The 22,101-nt window shown below is 44.1% G+C and overlaps 1 protein-coding gene across 9 annotated transcripts; it reads right to left on the bottom strand.

The window, feature by feature from the left end:
• Nucleotides 1-1,902: 1,902 nt before the first annotated feature.
• HNRNPF (heterogeneous nuclear ribonucleoprotein F) lies at nucleotides 1,903-21,872 on the bottom strand. Of its 9 annotated transcripts, XM_044240058.1 has the most exons (5): nucleotides 21,823-21,872; nucleotides 21,442-21,506; nucleotides 9,136-9,273; nucleotides 7,263-7,328; nucleotides 1,903-3,343 (listed from the first exon to the last, which is right to left on the bottom strand). In XM_044240058.1, exon 5 carries the CDS (start codon nucleotides 3,290-3,292, stop codon nucleotides 2,048-2,050), a length of 1,245 nt encoding a protein of 414 aa, XP_044095993.1. In that variant the 5' UTR covers nucleotides 3,293-3,343; nucleotides 7,263-7,328; nucleotides 9,136-9,273; nucleotides 21,442-21,506; nucleotides 21,823-21,872; the 3' UTR covers nucleotides 1,903-2,047. The 9 variants fall into 9 exon arrangements, with proteins under 9 accessions (XP_044095993.1, XP_044095994.1, XP_044095992.1 ...); XM_044240059.1 differs by lacking the exons at nucleotides 21,442-21,506; nucleotides 21,823-21,872 and adding an exon at nucleotides 20,779-20,860; XM_044240057.1 differs by lacking the exons at nucleotides 21,442-21,506; nucleotides 21,823-21,872 and adding an exon at nucleotides 10,132-10,328.
• Nucleotides 21,873-22,101: the final 229 nt, after the last annotated feature.

Below are 22,101 nucleotides of genomic sequence, written 5' to 3'. Positions count from 1 at the left end.
CCTAGAAAGGGAGGTAAGGAGGTTTTAAGGGGGGTTAAAGTATTCCTTAAACTTCACACTATCTTACCATACCTTGGTCTCTCATGGTATCTTACCAGGACAAGTTTCATAAGCTCCCAGGTGCTCTATCTGGGTTTCTCTGGGTCTTCTTCACAACCCAGGCCTTTACTTCCCTCTGGGGGACTGCTGTTGGGAGACCAGGGGACATGGTAGACACGTGGGATGGGTGGAGACCCTGTGAACGTGGCTTAAACCAGGTGTGTGATGTGTGCCTCCCTAGAATTCTTGTATTACCTAGTCTTCACAGTGGAACTTTTCTAGTTCAGCCTGTGTCCAAGCACCTCTAGCATTCCTGGGCACTGAAACTGCCGTACCTTAGGCTATCTGAGTCTGCAGAACACTGGTGGGGAAGATGGGCTGGTAAGGAGGGTCTGTGAAGCCATAGGAGGCTCAGAGAGTCTGGGTAAGACTCTAGTCTACAAAAATGTTTTAACAAATTCTTCCGGGCTTAACCAACAGAGGATCAATCCTTTCAAATTATACCAGAGGGAGATCTACAAGTGATGTATGGTTAGGGTATCTGGGCTACATTCTACAGTTATTAAAGATCTTGGGTGGAGAAATCACCAATAGTATCCTTCTCAAGCAGCTAAAAAATAAAAACTCCCATCTCAAAGTCTGTTTTAGTGTATAAAGCTGTGTGCAGAGGTGCCTGGAATCTGGACACCGTTTTCTACTGCTAGGTGGATGACCACTTGATGTGGAAACAGGTCTGCCCCAAACTTATTGTGTGTATACTGTAATACCCAGTAACTGCTAACCCAGGAGTATTAGAGCTAAGAAAAAACTCTCAGGGACGCCTGGGTGGCGCAGTTGGTTGGACGACTGCCTTCGGCTCAGGGCGTGATCCTGGAGTCCCGGGATCGAGTCCCACATCAGGCTCCCAGCTCCATGGGGAGTCTGCTTCTCCCTCTGACCTTCTCCTCGCTCATACTCTCTTACACTCTCTCTCTCAAATAAATAAAGAAAAAACTCTCAAATCAGCTTATTCTGTGGTTAGTGACTGCCAATGTATGTGGCACCCAAAATTAAGGATCTCTACTTATGAGAAATGAACATGACTCCAGCATAAAATAAGGGAAAAAGCAGGACATTACAAATGGCTGGTAACAGCACTCCAGTCTCAAAGGAGGCTGGGGCCCATGTACTTCTAATTTTCATAATCTCTGGGATGTGTTTCCATTTCCACCACTCATATTTAACATTTTTAAAATCAAACTTTTAATTTAGCCTATAGGAATATAAGGGAGATTTTAGATTTCATGTGCTAAATTATTTTGAAATTCACACTGAAATACAGCAGTACTAAATTCTCTTCAACCACCCATTTTGCTACTTTTCTGGTGAGTATATAGTCGGTGCCAGTCATTGTGAAAAAATCTTTATTTTAAGAAAAAAATTTAGTTAACAAAAAAATTTAACAAGTTTCACTTAGCAAAATACACCCAAAAGGAAATCACAGTACAAAGAAAGTTTTAAGTCAAGGCCTCACCAATTCCTACAGTATTAGTAATGTGTCTCAATTTTCAAAACTAACTTATTTTTTAAAAGCTTAAACTTAACCTAAAAGATTTTAAATGAAAATAAACTAGAATGAACAAACATGAGAAATGTTCCTCTTTGAATCAGGGGTCTAGCACCTTGAGTTTTCCAAAAAAGCACGCCTCCCCAATGTGTTCACGGTGATGTGGTGTAAAAGATCCATTTAATGTACTTAAAACTACTTTAACTCAGATAACATCACTCTGAAGTACGCTACCAAAATGTTAATTGAGAAAAGCTGAAAATAGTTTTAGTTTACTCAATATCACATGCTAGAAGAAAGTTTGCATGAGAAAACACTGAAGAGGTAATTTTTTAATCCAGATTTCACAAACTCATGGTGCAAAATGGGTCCCACAGCTTCCTCTAGAGTAAGAATTGCTTTTCACTGCTTGTTGGCTGCCTGTGAAAATTTGATTGCAATAACTCAAATGCTCCTACAAAACTAGTCATATCCACCCATGCTGTTCTGGCCTCCATAGCCAGCCCCGTAACAGCCACTCACAGACTGGCTCTCAAGGCCACTGTAAGTGGACTGGGCCGACACCCCCATGCCTTGCATCATCTGGCTGCTATATGCCCCATTGCTGGCCCCAGTTGTGGAATTCAGGAAAAGTTCTATGTATCTGTGTTGCATGTTGGCCCGGTCTTTGGACATAGCTGCCACAGCTTCTTCGTGAGTGGCAAACTCAACATCCGCTTCGCCCGTCACTCTTCCATCAGGGCCAATCTCAATATGGACTCTCACAGGGTTGAGTGGAGAGAAGAAGTTGTAAATGTCGTTCTCTGTGGCTTTGTATGGCAGCCCTCTCATGTGGACGCAGTGCCCAGTGGTACTCTGGACAGTGAACTCGCCGTCGCCGTATCTGTGGTCATACATGCCTGAGAGACAGTAACTGAGGTCTCTCCCAAATAGATCGGTGGTGAAGCCGTAGCCATCGCTGAGGCCGCTGTACTCCTCATAGCCCCCATAGCCTGCACTATATGCACCAGACCTCATTCTCTCCAGGCCTGCTTGCTTGACAATACCAATATACCTCCTGGCTGTGCCGGGGCGGTCATAGGGCCCCGGCCGCTGTACAGACATGAACTTCAGAGGGGGATCTGAGTATGACCTAACTTCTTCCTGACTGCTCTTAAACACTTCAATATACCTGTGCCCTATTCTCTCCTTGTGCTTCCCTAGGGCCTTCTCAGCTAACTCCTGTGAGGCAAACTGCACAAAGGCTTCCCCTGTAATCTTGCCCTCGGGGTCCACAGGCAAGGTGATCCCGTTTGGCACAATTTCCAACCCTGAGAAGAACTGAACAATTTCTTCCTTGGTGCATCCAAATGGGAGTCCTCGAAGCCGCACGAAGCCATCATTGGCGGTGTCGGCACTGTTTGGACCACTGTGCTTCAACACCCAATCCATCTCGGTTCTGTGGGACTTGAACACCTCAATGTACCGGTGTCCCATGCTTTCCCTGTCTTTTTTAAGGGCCATTTTTACATCATCTTCTGATTCAAGTTCAACAAAAGCCTCACCACTCTGCCTGCCTTCTCTAGTGTAGATGAAATGAACGCCTGCAGCCCCATCATGAATTGTGCAGTCAGAAAGGAAATTCTGCACATCCTCAACAGAGCAGGACCAGGGCAGGCCACGGAGCTTGACCACAAAGCCTTCACCTCCCTCGGGGCCCAGCATCATGGACACTTGAGAGGATAGACGTCAAACAAGCTTGGGTGCAGCTTTTTGTGGCTGAAAAGAAAGCAAAAACTACTTTACATAATTTTTCATTTATTATATACAAGAATATGCAGTAAATCTTGTTTTCCTGATTTTACAGATGAAAAAAGAAGAGTAAAATATATTAAGAAATACACCGAAGACATCTGAGCTGAGATTCAATCCCAGGTCTCTCCCAAAATATATGTATTACTCACAAACAGACTGAAAAAGAACAAATTATGAGTCTTAAACAAATATAATAGCAATCTGGAAGCTTCAATCATTAAGCCAAAACTTATCAATTCTAACAGATCAACTATTTTAAGTTTTAGAAAGGAAGACAAAAGAATGAAATAAGCCAGTATTTCAGAAATAGTAAGAGAACTTTTCAGAACTGGATGAAAATGTGAGATTATTACATATTTCAAGTAAAAGGACATTTTGTTACTAGAGGAAAAGGCAGAGCAAATTTGTAATAAATATGAAATGCTCAACTGCACGGGTTATCAGAGAAAACCAGATTATTGACAAACTGCCATTCTGACTCACCATAATTTTATAATTTATAGTAATTCAAGTATCTGATGAAGTCACCTTATGTAGCACTTTTAATCATTATTTTTAAACTATCAACATACAAAAGGGTAATTTTGTAATGACTTCAGTCCATCCCCCTACAACAAATGGAATTCATATCTTCTTTCTCCTTTATTGTATGCACCCAGTAAAAAAGCCCAGGAAAATTACCTGTTTCGTGGTTAATACTGGGTGGATGGGTGGCTCAGGGACACAAAGCCAGGCACAATGTTTCTTATTTTGGACAATTCTTTGTTGTAAGGAATAGGCCTGTGCACTGTAGGATATTACACAGCAGCATCCCCGGCCTCTGCCTACTAGCCATCAAAAGCAACCCCCTCCCCAGGTGTGACAATCCCAAAGGTCTCCAGATATTCCCAAATGTTCCCTGGGGATAAAACTGCTCCTTGAGTTGAGAGTAACTACTGTAAATCGGGGCCACCAACCTTCAATACTGCCTACAAGAGAGGGACCCTCAATACTGCCTAGAGTTCCACCCCTCTCTTCCAAAGCCCTGAGCTGTCTATGGTAACTCACCTATTCTAATCTCCCCCACCTTCAGCTGGTCTCTCATCTGGTTCAAATAGAGATCACGTAAAGGAACTACCACAAAGTCTAGAAACTTAAACAAGAAGGATTTGCTTCTCTTATCAGCTGACATTACATTAGCAGGATCACAATCCTGCTCTGGTCCCAACTCCACTCACCCCAGAGAAATTATTATTATTATTATTATTAAGTGAGTTCCATGCCTAGGAAATAAGCCCATTTTGGGGTTTGAACTCACAACCCTGCTATCAAGAGGGATCAAGACCTAAGCTGAGATCAAGAGTCACTTAATCAACAGATCCACCCAGATGCCAAGAGAAATTTATCTTCATAGTCTCTTCACTGAAGACAAACTAAGTAAGTATGACCATGTCTAACCAATGTCATAATATACCTTCCCTGACATCAACTTTGCCTCCAGCTACTTGATTTGCTGACCCCCTCAGTAAAATTTCAGAAGGCAGGCCTCTACTGTCCCCTCTACTCCTCACCAATGAAAAGGCAAAATCTCTCACTCCTTGTAAGAAAGAGAGTTATTTTCTTCATTGTACTCATCCCCATAGCAGGATTTAACCACTCCCTCTGGAAATCTTTTCTCCCTTTGGCTCTTTTTTTTTTTTTTAATATTTTATTTATTTATCAGACAGAGATCACAAGTAGGCAGAGAGGCAGGCAGAGAGAGAGAGGAGGAAGCAGGCTCCCTGCTGAGCAGAGAGCCCGATGCGGGACTCCATCCGAGGACCCTGAGATCATGGCCTGAGCTGAAGGCAGCGGCTTAACCCACTGAGCCACCCAGGCGCCCCTCTCCCTTTGGCTCTTAATGATGCTGTCTCCTAGTTTTCTATTAATTCCTTCGATCTGTTCTCCCAGCTTCTTCCTCTGAGTCCTTTTCTAGGCAGCCTCATGTGACCTCCATGGTCAACGAACCTTGGGCCCAGGACTCAAGTCCCTCAGACTTCATGAAGCCCAGAATGGTATACAAAATTCTACTCTTTAACTCCTACACCCCATGAAAGAAAGCAGCATTTTCCGTGAAACTCTTCTTTAGCATCTCAGGTGCAGATATAAATAGCCTTATCTGTCATCCTTAGGTTCTAGAAAAAAAGTGAAGTAATCCTTGGACAACTTCGCCCAAGCCCTCAAATCCAATGAGTCGATTACCTCTCAGTGATTCCATTCACCACCCTAACTAACCAACATTCCTAAATCCTGTTCAAGAGCTCTTGATTTCAATATAAAGGTTTGTCACAGTTCTATACTCAGCCCCCTAGCCATTGCATAGCACAGTAAGAGCTCAGTAATTCCTCTGTGAGTTCAACTGTCAAACAACTTTCTGCATTGCCCTCCTATCCCTTTCTACTTCCTCATTTCTAATTCCAGTACCAACAGCCCATACCAGGATATTCTTACCTGGTTCTTAAACTTCTCCAAGTGTAATCGCTAACCCTTATTGCAACCCCATCTATAGCTCAAGTTTCCCCCTAAACCGACTTTGGTATTCTGTTCCAAATCCTTGGTGGCTTCCCACTAACACTGGAACACAAACCACAGAGCTAACGGGGTACTTAGAACTTGCAACTTTGGCCTACAACACACTTATCTAGCTTGAGTCACTGCCATCAAAAAAAGAAAATACCAACAAAGAGCAGCAAAAAAAAACAAACAAACAAACAAACAAAAAAAAACCCCACTCCTTTATTCACTTCTGTGCCTCGAATGTGCCAGGCTTTCTGCTCCCTGGGATTCAACCACACAGGATAATTACCTCCCCTAACATACTCCACCCAAACTTCTGTCTGGCTAAATCCAACTAATCCTTAAGGTCTCCGCTCAAACATACTACCTTCCCACAAGATCTTCCCCTTCTACAAATTAAGTATTATGATTCTATACTCCCATAGCATTTTTGCTCTGGTTTGTTTAAAATATGTCTTCAAAACTGCTTGGAAAAGCCTAACAGGGACAGACTGTTTGCCCCACCCCTAGCACAGCAGGCCCAAGATTAGCAAGAGATTAACTGATGGCTCTTCGAGGTCAACACCTCCCTCTACAATATGGCAGTCTAGGCTGAAAAAGACATGCAGGAAGCACAAACAAACAGAATTATTTAATATAAAATTACTTAAAACACCTAACAGTACAGCACAGATTATGAATGTTTTACTTCAGAAAATAAAGTTCCGGGGCGCCTGGGTGGCTCAGTGGGTTAAAGCCTCTGCCTTCGGCTCAGGTCATGATCTCAGGGTCCTGGAATGGAGCCCTGAATTGGGCTCTCTGCTCAGCAGGGATTCTGCTTCCTCCTCTCTCTCTGCCTGCCTCTCTGCCTACTTGTAACCCCTTCTGTTAAATAAATAATAAATAAAATCTTAAAAAAAAAAAAAAAAAAAAAAGTTGACATTAAAAAAGGTCCAAAACCAAAGTAACTTCTCTCAAAGCAAGGTGAAGAGCACTTTTTTCTAAAACACACATCTCCATGTAAAACTTTCATTGCTTATACTCCAGAATAAATTTTCTCTTGTATTTCTCACGGTAAGTCCCAGACCTACTAACTCCATATTCTTTTAAACTTCCAATGGAACACAAATCGAATTTTAGGTGCAAATATAAATCAACATCCTCACTCTGCCCTCAGAACCTTCAAGCATCTTCATCCCTTATGGAGTTTTACAGTACTTAGGACATTAACTAAAATTCAGTAGCAGAGTGTAGATTTTTACTCCACATTAGATTTAAAACTAGTGACAAAGATCTTCAGGGTAAGAAATGTCCTGCTAAAATACAAAGAATGTGAACAAAAAAAATACTTTTTCTTAAAAGAGCTCACCTTAAAGAACCACCCGGGGAGGGGATGCCCACAGTCGGAGACACTCCTTGTAGGTAACGAACTGTCCTAAAAAAGAGTGATATGGCCGTCTTGCCTCAGTGTCCCAGCAGTCACAGAGCAACCAGAGGTGGTGCCCTGGCTAGGATGGGCTCCAGCTCCCTCCCCCCTTCTCTGAGAGTCAGGGCTGGGGCTGCTGGAGGCCCTTCATAGCCCCAAGGCTTCCATAATTAAAACACACACCAGGCACTGCCCCCACAGCATTTAAAAGGTTTACCTTTTCATAGGGTAATAGGTTAAGAGCAGGGAAACACCGCCAACAACCGAGAAGAGACTTAGAATTCTAACTCTAAGCTCCGTGGGGAAATCTAAATACCGAGGGTGGGAGGGGCCTCTTCAGGGAGAGGGTGGAGCAAGTCCACAATAGTCCCGGGTACCGAAGGGACCGCAGGAGTAGGAGGTGAGACCCCAGGTAGCATAATCTTTACTGGGACGAGCTCCGAAGAGTCGGTGGCTAAAATTGTTCAACAGGATTTACGATTTACAAGAATCCGAGGGAGGGGGTAGGGAGGGGGGCAGGGTGGAGATGGTCAACGTCTTTCCTTCCCAGTTTTATTTGGTAACTTCATTTCTTGTGACCTGTATTTGCTCTGACACTGACAATAAAGGGAGGAAATTTTGAAATACGCTTTTCAACAGGAAAAACATCACTACCATCGCCCACAACCAAATGATTAAAGTGTCCCCAAAGACTAAGATACATGAATTCCAAGGAAAGCGACGGAGAACCAAACCACATTCTTAATTTTGGGAAAGTGAATTTCGCTGAGTCTTGTTTTGAAGATAAATCTGCCCTGTCCTAGCCTCCTGTATTATTACATTAGATACCATCCAGCTGGGGGGGGGAGCGGCGGTATAAATGTCAAGTACCACAGTTTAAAAACAGTTAACTTGAAATTCTCTGGCAGATGGCTTCAAAAAGCTTCATCAGTCCCTCTCTTGTACCCCCAGAAGAGTGGTATCTAAAAGGCAGAAGAACCCAGACATCTTGACGACTTGATTGATTCCCTTCTTCTACGGTTCACCCCAGCTCCTAGCTCCTTCCAGTGTGGTCTGCAGACCAACATCTACCGAACCGTCCTCGGACAAGCAAGCGCCGGGAGGGCCAGCCACACCGAGGCCAATTTTCACCAGACTGAAAACCGGGAGGCGCACGCGCGAACACACGCTGAAGCACTGATAAAGGACGAGTATCACCGGAGCACGACCTTACAATCGCTGGAGTAGGAGAAAGTACTATTCCTAAGTACTGCACCTGGAGCTTCTAATTTAACCGTACCGCACAGGATGTGGCCAAGGATTTTGCACAACTCCAAGTGAGCGGAATGTGCGTTGTACACAGACCCCCCGTGGATGGATGTTGTTAAAATGCAAAGATTCTTGAACAATAGACTGGGGATAGTGCAAGATTCTGCATTTCTAGCAGACTCCTGACTCCCGCGAGGCTCTCCTTCACTCTACTGGTTAGACGGGATTTAGTTCGGATTCAGGGAGATCCAATCAAGATAAAAATGGGGTGAGCCTCCGAGTGCCAGGACTGATTAGGTTTATCTACGGAGTAGATAAAAGCTTAAACTCCCACCCTCTTCCTTAGGGAAGGGTACTCAGTGGGACCCTGGCTTCACCCTCTTATTTGTGCTGCAGCACATTCTCACCCTTATTTGTAAATAAATATTCACCTGCAGCAGGTAACACACAAGAGCCAGATTATCCTGGAGGTCCTAATTACTCAGAAAGTTCTACTCTTAAATCACAGTAGGCGAGAGAGACGCTGCTTCAGGATTACGCAGTTGACTTTGTTGCTCTTAAGACTTACCGCTGAGGGGAGCAGGACTGATTTCTATTTTCATCAAACAAGCGCGGTTTAGAGCCAAAGGACCCCTAATTCCACCCGACGCTTAAAAACGCAGACGGCTCCGGGGAAAGTCCAGGTGCGTCTCCTTTTGTTATTAACCTGAAAACGAAACTCAAGCGGCTGTGGCCGAACGCCTCAGACGACGGCTCCAACTGCGTTCTGTAGCTCGCAGCCGCGCGGGCCGCCAGGGGCGCGTCTGAGCGATTTCGGCGGGAAGCACAGTGGCGGTCACAGGCGCTGAGCTCCCCGGGCGGGGAAACGGGGACGAGGTGCCGGGGGCGCTCACTCGGCTTCTACCTGGCGGATACGAGACCCTACGGTCCGCCAGGCCCCACAGGAAAAGGGGCCCCGGAGCGCCCCTTCGCGGGGCCTGGGCGGGGTCAGCAGGAGCTTCCGGGGCGGGGACGGGACGAGCCAAGGGAGGAAGGAGGAGGGAAGGGGGGAGGAGGGGGGAGAGAGGCTTCCCGGGCAGAGCGGGAGGGGGAGGGGAAAAGAGGTCACCGGGCAAAGGCTTCCCGGGCCGGGTAAAGGGAGGGGGGAAGCTTACGGAGGCGGGGGCGGGGGAATGGGGAGGGAGGTCGCCGACGTCGCCGAGGAGGTAGTGAGGTGGGGCCGAGTTCCCCGTCCCGGCTTCCCGGAGCCGCGGGGGAGGGGGCGGAGCTCCCGAGTCGGGGGGGAGCTTTCTGGGGTGGCCAGGGCCGAGTTCCCGGGACCCGTGGGGGGCGGAGCTCCCGGGTCGGGTCGGGGGGACTTCCTGGGGCCGAGGGGGTAGAAGAGTTCCTGGGGCAACCGGGGGGGGAGGGGGGGAAGAAAGAGTTCCTGGAGCGGGCGGGATTGGGGGGGCCTTGAGGGGGGGGGGGGACGAGTTCCCGGGACTCGCGGGCGGTGGGAGGTAGATTGGGCTGAGAGAGGGTGGATGGGCGGGCGGGCAGGGGTCGTCCGCTCGCGGCGGCTCACCACGACGGGTCCGGAGTCCGGAAGGCCGGCGCGCGGGGCTGCGTCCCGGAGGCAGAGGCCGCGTGACTGAGGGCGGCGGGCCGGACGTGGGTCACGGGGTGTAAAGGAGGAAGTGCCACCGATGGGCCCGCCAAGATGTCACCAATGGAAACGCGTCCTGCAGGTGCGGCCCGCGGCCCGCGCGTTCGGCCCAGGCAGGAAGTGGGAGGAAGGAGGGAAGAAAAGCAACGAGGAAGACCGTTCTGTGTGAGTTCTCCGGAAGGGTGCCAGGACGGGGGAAAAGTCCAGAATACTAGCGTAGGGGCGGGGAAGATTGGCACGATATATGTAGCAAAGATGTAAAATTAAAAAAAAAAAAAAAATCTGAAAAAAATCTCAAAGCAGGAAGAATTGTGAAAGGAAACTAACAGACAAAAGGTAGAACCTCTTTGTATATACAGTACCTTGTTTTATATATTTGGGCATATATTCATGTAAATACTTTGCTTCAGTTTAAAAGATTTTAAAACTCGCAATTCTTAATACCCCACAAAGAATTACATTTCACGAACCTCTGAATCCGAGTTCAAAAGAACAGTCTTGAAAATAATTACTAAGGGCGCCTGGGTAGCTCAGCTGGTTAAGTGTCTGGCCTGCCTGCCTTCGGTGCAGGTCATGATCCCAGTATCCTGGGATGCAGCCTGGCTTGCGCTCCCTGCTCTGCGGGGAACCTGCTTCTTGCTCGCCCTCTTAGTGCTCGCTCTGTCAAATAAAATCTTTTTAAAAAGTAAGGCAACTGTGTGCAACATAAGCAATGATTACATTTTATATTACCGAATTTTAAAATTTTAGTTTTAATTATGGTGCTATGGTTTTATTTTTGGAGTCAATACTTAAAAGATATATTTGATGTCTAGAATCTGATTCTAAGTCTGAGTCTATCGAGTGGGATTACACATGAAACAAACGGGACATGATTTAGTAGTTCCTGAAACCGGGTGATGGATAGGTATATGGAGTTTTCCTTTTACTTTTGTCTCTACTTCTCTGTAGGTTAAATACTTTTAGTAATGAAATTATTTTAAAAAAGAAAACCATATAATCTACATACTAGAAGTAACTATGAAATGAACAGAATTTATAGGGAAGAGGAACCTACTAGCTAGGTAAGAGTATGCAAAGCCAGACTGACAAATGAGTTCAGCCTTCATTACAAAATAGCTGCAAGGGAAAGGCCAAGTGAACACTTACTGAATATAAGAAATCTGAGAGATTTATCACCGATTCACAACACATGGGGTATATCTGGATTTTCAGTCAAACAAATTGATAAACATTATGGTATTTCAACTGACTAAAAACGATATTAAAGTGGTTTTTTACTGTTGAAGTATATTTACTTATTTTAGATATAAAACTAGTTCTGCTTAAAAATAAAAGAATTCGTTTCTAGAGTTTTATTCACTGGAAGTATCTGTGCATGAAACTGTTGGCTGGGATTTTTTTAAAAATTACTTGGCGGGTAAGGGGGGAGGGCTGGGTGGCTCAGTCATTAGAAGCCTCTGCCTTCATTCTGCCCAGGTCTTCATCCTGGGTTCTGGAATGGAGCCCTGTGTCAGGATCCCTACTCTGCAGGAAGCCTGCTTCTCCCTCTCCCACTCCCCCCGTTTATGTTCCCTCTCTGGCTCTCTGTCAAAATCTTAAAAACAATTAGGTGAAGAATATAATAAAAACGGTCCCTAATTGTGGAAGCTGGGTGACAAGAATCAAAATCCAGCCGTATCACGGAAAGTTATACATAACACTAAAAACTCATGAATTCAAGAGAAGTAAAACAATATTCCAAAGAAGAATTAAGCCACAAAGCTGGCTTGTTTTTGGAAAGAATATCTCTACAGAACTGAGGTACCTGACTACTTCATAAGCATTTATTTTACTTCATGAAAACCTCTTCAAAATATATTCTTGATAATTTATGTAACTGGTATGTTTTCTCTATTTATTTGAACGTATTTGCTGAAGTTAAGTAGTTTTACATATGCCTTCCTGCCTCAAGTGGTTGGTGACACTAGGGAGGTGACAGTTAATAATTGATCAGCCATGATAGGGTTCCTGCCTGGTGAAGGAACAACGTGTACTGAAGACATGGGGACTTGCCCTGCTAAGACCAATGAAAGAGGAAAGGAGAGAAAGATCCTTCTTTGCCTTGAAAGCCTGGTTTGGTATTTTGTACATTAGTCTAAAACTAATGGGAAATCATTTAATTGTTTCAAAATGGAATGTGGTGTAATTTGTGTTTTTGCTTTTCAACAGAACAGTCTAGCTGTTATCTGGAAAACAAATGGTGGGAACAGATGCATGGAGAGGAGATGGGAAGCAATGAGCAAGTTTAGGAAAAACTGATGGTACCCCGAAGTAAAAACACTGTGGTAGAAATGAAGCAATTGTGCCAAGATTTGAGTGATGTGCAGTAGATAAAAATTTACCAAACTTGGGAAAGTCATTCATTAACTCAGAAATACTGTGCACTTACAAAATGCAGGCACTCTACTAGGTCCACAGAACAGTAGGCTGAGAAATCAATAAAGAAATTGGGCTCCCTGCTCAGTGGGGAGCTTACTTCTCCCTCTACCCCTCCTCCCCACTCATGCTCTTGACAAGTAAAAATCTTAAAAAAAAAAAAAAAAAAGAAGAAGAAGAAGAAGAAGAAGAAATACATGTATGACAACAAATTCTGAATGACCCAAAAGAAGAAGAAGAAATACATGTATGACAACAAATTCTGAATGACCCAAAACTAGAAAATGGAGATTAATTTACACTGGGGCTCTAAGGAAGTGACAAACAGATCCTAAGCATGAGAAGGGGTAGGAATGGGAAACTTTTTGCCCCTGGTAAAAAGTCCCAGGACCCTGGGATCATGACCTGAGCTGAAGGCAAAGGCTTAACAATGGAGCCACCCAGGCGCCCCTCTTTATATTTTTAAAATGCAGCCCCCTTTGCCAGGGTCTGTTTTTGTGCTGGTTGCTTTATATAAATATTTTACTTTGTGGTGAATCCTTTTATTTTTTTAAAATATTTTATTTTTTTAAGTAATCGCTATACCCAATGTGGAGCTCGAACTTAACCCTGAGGATCAAGAGTCTCATGCTCTACCAACTGAGCCAGCCAGGCCTTCGTGGCAAATCCTTTTAATCTTCATATTCAGGTCTTATTAAATTCACAAAAGAGAATTTTAGATATTATTTCTGCTGCTTATGTCTGTTTTCCCTTGAGGAGCAAAGATGGGTCTGGGAAAAAAGCAATTCCCTGTCTAGGGACAGTGCATGAGCAGAGCCCAGACCCCTAATTTATTATGGGTAGTTTTCCTGTTCCACTGGAAGCCTCAGCAATTTTTATAAAGTCCCATTTCAGTGGCTCTTAAACATTTCTGGCTGTCAAATACTTGACAATATGATGTAGTTCTGAACTGACTACTTCAAGAAAGCACACCCCCTACAAAGTTGTGCCAAAATTTTCAAAGGGCTCAGGCATCCCAAGTCGGACTACTCTGACCCTAATGTGTACAACAAGCCAAGTTCAATACATAAAGCTACCTCAGAGCTATTGAGAGAAAAGCTGTAGATGGATCATTAAATGTTATTAACATTCTAAATGTTTAGGGAGCCTGGGTGGCTCAGTGGGTTAAGCCTCTGCCTCTGTCTGGTCATGATCTCAAGGTCCTAGGATCGAGTCCCACATGGGCTCTCTACTCAGCGGGGAGCCTGCTTCCCCCCCCCCCGCCTCTCTGCCTACTCATGATCTGTCAAACAAATAAATAAAAATTTAAAAAAAAATTCTAAATGTTTATTATTACTACATTCTTATCCATCAAGAGATATGTATGAAACAGGAAAGCTACTTTACATTATCTTTTAATTATTAGGGCTTTTAGTTTGTGTACTGTAGCTAAGTCTTGGGTAATAATACACTTATTACAATATTTATTTCTCAAAAGCTGTGTTAATAACTAAAACCAAAAATACTATGTGATGTTAGGTAAATTGTATCTATTATGCTTGTATTAAAATTAACATAAGGTACAAAATTTTACCCTACATAGAACAAGCAACTATTGCTCTATATTATTGATTGCATTCTGCTGGTGACTCAGGAATCAAAACCCAGGTTACCACAGAGAAAAAAAAACGTATCAGGTGAAGTTTTCATAAAAAGAAACACTGCTATTTGACTTCCACTGCTTAAGATAAAATCTGTTTTCAAATGAGGGAAAAATTTCATCATCTCTATTTAATTGGTAGTGCTTTCCCCACAGTAAGAAATATGATTCAGCACAGCTAAGAAATTTAAGGCGGGAGTTGGGGGGAGGTTGTTAAAGAAAATACGATTGCTAATTAAATGAGTCTCCCAACCACCTCCCCTATGAACTTTCCTGTAGCTCTTTCCCCTCAGTAAGCAGCCCCTGGGTTGGGTGACCATTTAGATCCTAGAACCGGGCAAAGGCCTCAGGAGGCCTTGTGGGTTACACTCATGGTCTCCAGAGAGATGGTTAGAGAACATGCCCATAGTCCCTCAAGGGGCCTATAGCTACCTCCCGGGGCTCTGTGGAGAGCTGACACCTTGTCAGGTCCCATGCAGCTGCCATAGGAGCGAAGACTGCTGTAGCATCTTGTGCTCAATTTTTGCTGCTCAGGGGACCATGCCACACTGCCCTGGGAGAGAACAGAACAGATCCAAGAGGAAAGAAACACAGCAATGCACATGAGAGTGGCTCAAGCACCCGTAGAGAATACCATGCATTCAGACAACAGCTTAGAACAACAGACAGTTTTAAGTGAATGAGAAGCAATGGACAAAACTAAATTTTTTTTTAACAAAAAAATATGAGAACTTTCAGATACTCAATTACAGAATATAAAACTTTTAAAATTTGAATTTCGACTTTATAAAGTTAGTAATAAACTGAAAGCACAGTGGCCTGAAAAACCAAGTGGAAGAAGTATCTCAAAACAAAGAGAAAGAAATAAAGAGAAAAAGATATCAAATTTGGAGGACACAGATGTAACACGAGACAACAGAAATAACATGTCAATAATAAGAATTCCAGAAGGAGAAAAAGACACAAATGGAGGCAGGAGAACAGATAAAGAACGAAAGGGAGATTTTCCTGGCTTAAGATAAACGTGATCGTGTAGTTCCCAACAGATATTTTTGAAAGACACAACCTAGGCATATGTTGCTAAAATTCCTAAATTTAAAGTAGAGAAAAAACGGCTTTGAAGAAAGAACAAACTGGGTACAAAGGATAAAAATACGATAGTTAACCACACGTGCCTACTGAACACTTGAAAGTGACAAATACAAATTGAGATGTGCTCTAAGTATAAAATGCACACCAAACTACAAAGATTAAAACAAGAATATAACATCTCAATGTTAAAATACTGATATGCTGAAATATTATTTTAGATAATAGTAAAAAAAATACATTAAAATATACTAAATTAAAATATTAAAACACATCCCAACTCATCTTACTATAAGGCCAGTATTACCCTGTTTTATGGGCTGAAATGCGTGTCCAAAATTTAGATAAGGTCCTAACCCCAGCACCTCAGAATGTGAGATTTGGAGACAGTCTTTTTTATAAAATTAGGTCATTAGAGTGGGTCATATTCCATTATGACGGATACCCATCTAAGAAGGGGAAATCTGGAGACAGACAAGATGAAACAAACACAGAAGACAGCCATCTGACAAACCAAGAGAGGTCTGGAATGTATCATTTCCTCATGGCCTTTAGAGGAACCAACCCCGCTGATGCCTTGATCTAGGACTTCTGGCTCCCATAACTACAAGACAAAAAATTTCTGTTGCAACCCAGTCTGCAGTATTTTGTTATGGCAGTCCCAGTAAACTAAACAATCTGATACCAAAACCAGACAGACATCACAGGAAGAGATAACTACATACTAATATCCCTTATGAGTACAGGTGCAAAATTCCTCAACAAAATACTACAAACTGAATCCAACAACATTTAAGAAAGGTTATACACCATGACCAAAAGAATTCATCCCAGGAATGCTTAAGGGTATTTCAATCTAAGAAAATGTTCTTGAACTAGGCAGAAGTAGTTAGTGATGGTCTTCACAATGTTGTGAATATACGAAAAACCTCTGATTTGTACCTTTAAACTGGGTGAATTGTATAGTATGTGAATTGTATCTCAAATATGAAACAAAATAAATTTGTCATTCATTCTATTGGACAGCATATTCTATTGGACTGAACAAATTTTGTGTAGAACAGAACAAAAACCTATAGAGATGCCAATAATGAATCATCTCTGCAATGTAGAAACTTGTAAGAGGGCAAGAATTTTTAGTATTCACACGAGGTCAGAATATTTGTAAAAGCAGCATACTGTCAGGAAAACCTAACAGGAATTCAGAATTTTTCATTCTAGTCTTTTCCCCCCTTAATAATTATCACTTTTTGTGCTATGTTTAAGAAAATCTTTTTCTTAAGCCAAGGCCATATGGGTTGTTTTTGTGTGGTTTTTTTTTTTTTTAACTTCAAAAGCTCTGTTGTTTTCATCTACATTTTTATGTTTTGATCTATAATCAACCTGGAATTGATTTTCCATTTCCAAGAGTGTTAGAATTCGTTTATGGAGTTTCACAAGCTAATTTTGCTCATGAACTCAGATGAAAATATCCTAAAGAAATTATCAGCCAACAAAATCCACAACACACAAAGCAATAATCATGACCAAGTTGAGTTTGTTCCAGGAATACAACTGCAGCTCACCATTTCAAAGTCAATCCCTGCAATCTGTCACACTGACATATTAATGAAGATTAAATGAGTTAACGAAGATTTTTTCATGTTTTATGAGAAATGCAAAGAAATATCCTACACAACAGAAGAAAATAAGAGGAAACTGATGAATTCCTCTATAAACTGGGAGTAGGGAACTTTCCTGACCAAGACCCAAAACCCAGAAGATGGGAAAATACTGAAAAATTTCATTACATGAATACAAACAAAAACCCAAAAACAGAAACCTCCAAACCTCTTATGCATAGCTAAGAGGTTAAGCTAAGTAAACATATGAATGATAAAATGGGAAAGATATTGCCAATTTTCCCCAAAGCATTAGTATCTTTAATAGAGTATCTAAAAAGAGAAAGTCCATCCACCCAAAAGGAAAATGGGTTAGAAGTATAGTCAACAGTAAAAGAAATGACCGTAAACATGAAAAGATCCTCCACCTTACCCATTTAAGATAAATTAAAATTTTAAATGAAGTAACATTTAAAATAACCAGATTGGCAAGAAATACATAAATTTGAAAACAACCCCTTGGCAAAATAGGCCCTTTCAAATACCATTTGTGGAAATATTAAATGCCCTCCCCAAAAAAGAAAAAGCAAAGACACATACAAAGGATAGTCATCTCAGGTCTATTTCTAATAGGAAAAGGCTAGAAACAACCCAATTGCCCATCACTAGAAGTCCAGTTGAATAAACTTTGTTGGACCCACTTAATGAAGGATTACACCTTAAACTAAAGAAGGCATCAAAGATCACACGGTGGTTGTGTCAAGTCAGGAACCAATCTGAAGGGCTCCCACTGGCCACAAACTGGATAATTTCTGCACCAAAGAGAATAAAAGCCACAGTGAATTAAATTACATGTTAAAACTCCCGACTTCAAAATGATACCAAAAAAAGTATCTTTGGCACATGCTAGAGATCACTAATTATGTTGGATATTGATATACCACAGGAATGGATCAAAATTTAAACTACCATTTATAAAGTACAACTTAGAATAATCAAATGATTAACAAAGAAAGTTTCCTCTCTCTAGAAATATTCCTACTACTAAACAAGAAGGAATATTTAAAGTGTCACTAATTTGGAGATATTAACAAAACAATGGGTTTAGGGAAAGACCATCCATAGCTGCTAACATCACAAAGGGGGAACACAAGTGCCTGAGGCAGGAGTCGGCAAGAGTGCACAGCACCTCCAAAGAAGTTCTCTCCAAAAAGAAAATTTCAGCGGAACCAGAACAGCCCTTACAGGTAATTATCATTTTACAGGAAAGGCAGAGAGGTCTGAGATTCAACCACCACCACTGAATGTAATCAGAAAAACCCAAAGCCTGAGGAAGGAACTCTGTATGTGACACTCAGCCCAATTCATTCAACAAAGAAAAGAAGAGAGAACCTCTAGACTGCACTAATAAGGTTACTTGTCCACACTAAAAATGTGGCTAGTAAGAAGTGAGATGTGCTGGGCACCTGGGTGGCTCAATTGGTTAAGCTACTGCCTTTGGCTCAGGTCATGACCACTGGGCTCCCAACTTTCTGGGGAGCCTGCCTCTCCCTCTGACGTTCTGCCCTCTCATGCTCTTGCTCTCTCTAATACGTAAATAAAATCTTAAAAAAAAAAAAAAAAAGTGAGATGTGCTGTATATATAAAGTACATATTGGATTTTGAAAGCTTAAATGGAAAAAAATATAATCTAAAAATTACATGAGAAAATATTCTGATCATTTAATATGTTAAACTAAATAATTATTAGAATGAACATGTTTTTTTTTTCCTATTAAAAATGTTATTTAAGTGGCTTGCATTTTATTTCCACTGGAAAACGCTGCTCTGATTAACAGAATTTAAAAGAGATGGCCACCAAATTAAGGTGTGACCTTGTTTTGATTACAATTCAAGCCAGCTATAAAAAAAAATTATTCAAGAAATATACAGTCAGGTGCATTTGAACATGGGATTACTTAATGATCTCAAGGAATTACTATTTCTTCAGCTGTGATAATGGTACTGTACTTGTATTTTTTTAATCTATAGAATAGAAGCTAAAATATTTATGGATAAAATCCTCATTATGTCTGGGATTTACTGTCAAATAAGCCAGGTTGGCCTTAAATGAGCTAGATTCTCCCTCTGATATGCCTCTTGTTACCCACAATAACTCCCAATTCGGGGCGGTTAAGATGGGAGCAGGTTCCCTGGCAGAGGAGGGCTGTCCCTGTCAGACAAACCTAAGTCCTATTCCCTCCATGGGCAAGTGACTTCACTTCCCCCTGGGCCTCCATTTTCTCATCTGTACAACACGGATAACAGCAATTACCACCGCCCCCCTCCCCCCACCCACAGACCGGTCATGAGCATGTGACTTAAAAATACGATCAAAACTCCTAACTCTGTGGACCCAATTAAGGGTCAGTTCACGTGGTTCTACAAAGAGTCTGCGAGCCAGAGCTCGGATTCAAGAGACCCCCTTCCCACTTCTGCAGCGCTGCAGGCACTTATCCGGGATGGGCCCCCTATGTCTCCACACTCTCCTTTACAGTTTTGGCCGTGTCTGGCCATATCTTAATCCTTTCACTTATATCAATTCACATTTTTACTTGAATATTTTGTGTTTACAGAAAGCCTTGTAGCAGTATTTTTTAAAAAAAAACCAGTCACTCGCCTATTAAAAAAACATTTTTTAAAAAAAGCAAATACCACAAAAAGAATGTTAAAATAGAAAATTAAAAATAGAAAGGAGACCATAATACAGAACAAGCCTGATAAATTTTCAAAATGCATACGGGCACAAGACATGATTAAAGATGGGCTTACTTAAGTATTAGTAATTAGTAATAGCAATCGCTCCTAAAATTCATTAAAAGTAGAAATTTACTCTTATTTTAAAATGAAGACTCGTGTCTAGAAATTAACACTAAAAACATCACTTTTCACTGACATATCCTAAAGTATTTTTTGCCTAACCGAAGAACCCGAGGTTATTTTCTTTCTTACTAGAAATTCAAAAACAAATAGTTAACCTTTAAAAACGTAACTAGAAGTAATAGAACTACATTAAGATAGGTAATTTCGACAATATTTTGAACTGAAATGGTTATCTGAAGTGTTCACAACTCTTCCAGCTCCACTAGGTTCCGGATACCTGAGGCGCGGCCCTAACCTCCCGCACCTCCGCGCTCCCCCCCACCCCCCCACCGAGCGGTCCCCCCCCCTTAGCGCGCCGCAGCTCGCGGACCCCTCTCCCGCCACGCATGCAGCCCGCAGTGGCAGACAGGAGCCCGAAGTCCCCCCTCAATAGTAGGAAGAACTACAGAAGGAAGCACGTTTGTCCGTCCTAGGGCCTCGGGGAAATAAATTACTGCGAAGAGCTTCCAGCCGGCAAGCAGGCCGGGACCCAAGGGGTGCCGGGTGGGGGCGGGGGCGGGGGTGGAGGTCCTGCAGGAGCTGGGGAGGGGGGCTCTCCCGGGTCTGGGGATTTCTCTGGCAAGAACCTGAGAGCTCCTTAAAGGTACAAATCAACGGGGAGGGGCCTGTGGCCTCCCAACCAGGTCTATAAAAGACCAGGGTCGGTCGAGTCCCCGAGACTCGCTCGGCGTCACCAGGCCGGCCAGCGCCACTTTCAGTGAACCACGCGGGAACGCTGAAGGTAGAGGGCGCAGCGCGAGCACCGGCAGACTCCAGAAGTTTCTCAGGCGCAGTCAAGAATCAGCAAAAAATATATTCAAGGATACAAAGAAAAGACTAAGCTCGCTCGGCAGAAGTGTGGTCACCAGGCAAAAATAACGTGAGCGAGAGTTTCTACCCAAAATGCAGACACTATACCTCTAAAAGCAGGAGACAAAACGCAGACAGGGGCACACGCCGCACGGAGAGGAAGAAAAGGCCGCAAGGACCGAAAGTGGAGGCTCAGCGAGCGGGAACGTGGGAGGGGGGAGGAGCCAGTTCCCAACCAGTCTGGTGCAACTCAACCACGTGAAAGTCCTGCTTTCATTTTTAAATGAAGCCCCCCTCCCACGGTCGCCAGGTGCCTCACGCTATTCTTGGCAGGGGTGCTCAAGCTCTACGACCTCTGGAATCCGCACCAGGCCTTTCCTCCGTTCCTCGCCGCGGGCCCGGCCTTCCCCCGGTCCTAAATCTCAGCCCAGCGGTCCAGTACCCGAGTGTAAGGCCGTTGACCTCTGATCCCACCTCCCCCCACCCCAATTCTCAGCCCCGCCACCCCTAGCCCCAGTGAGCCGAGTCCCCGGTCTGTACCCGAGTACCCGGCTTTTGACCTCATATTCTACCTCTCCCGACCCCAACTCTCAACCTCGTCGTCCCTAATCCCCATTCGGCTCCCGAATGTGTGAGGCCCTTGATTTCAGACCTAGCCTCCCCCGACTCCAAATCTCAGTCCCACTGTCTCCATACTCAAGGGCCCAGTTCTCGGTCGGTCCCAGTAGTGCGGCCCTCAGCCTCGGACCCGCCGCCCGTCCCGCCCCTCACCTCGGGATCCGAGTCTCCACGCTCCCGCTCTTCACATCCGGCACCTCGATCGTCCCTCTGAGCACCTAGAGGAGGGTGGAACGCGGGGAACTTGGCAGTTGTAGCTGAGGCAGTTGAGGCTTGTTTACCATCACCATGGAAACCCCTGGCAGCGCGCCCTGGGCGGGGCCTCTGAGGGGCCGGGTCTGGCGCGCGGCAGGCCCGAGTGCACAACTCCCGCCCGACGGGCGCACGAGGCGTTTACCCCGCTACTCTGGGTTTGCCCGACCCCCGCTTGGCCCTGTACCCTAGCACCTAGGAGCAACAGCCCGGGAGCCCGCGCCCCCACCCCACTTCCGGCTGCCGGCGTAATTGCCGGCCGGTTTCCCCGCGGAACCCCACCTTCTTCTCCAGGAAGACGCGGCGCAGGAAGACTTCCACCACGGAGCCGGAAGGACGCAATGAGCGCGGGTGGGCGGTGCCTCCGCGGCCCGCGTCCGGGGGCGGGGCTGCGAGGGCGCTATTGTGACGCGCATGGAGCGGAGCCAGGGATTGGTCAGCAGGGCGCGAGGCAGGCGGGGGTCTGTGGAAGCGGGCGGTGTTGGGATGGGAGCTGCACGACCTGTGGGAGCCCTTGTGGGACAGGGTGTCTGATAGTATAGTTGCGCTCCGAAATGTACT

This window comes from Neovison vison, chromosome 2 (assembly GCF_020171115.1).
Source record: "Neovison vison isolate M4711 chromosome 2, ASM_NN_V1, whole genome shotgun sequence".
NCBI lineage: Eukaryota > Metazoa > Chordata > Mammalia > Carnivora > Mustelidae > Neogale > Neogale vison.
Note: the sequence above shows the minus strand (reverse complement) of the source record. Positions and strands in the feature narration are given on the sequence as shown.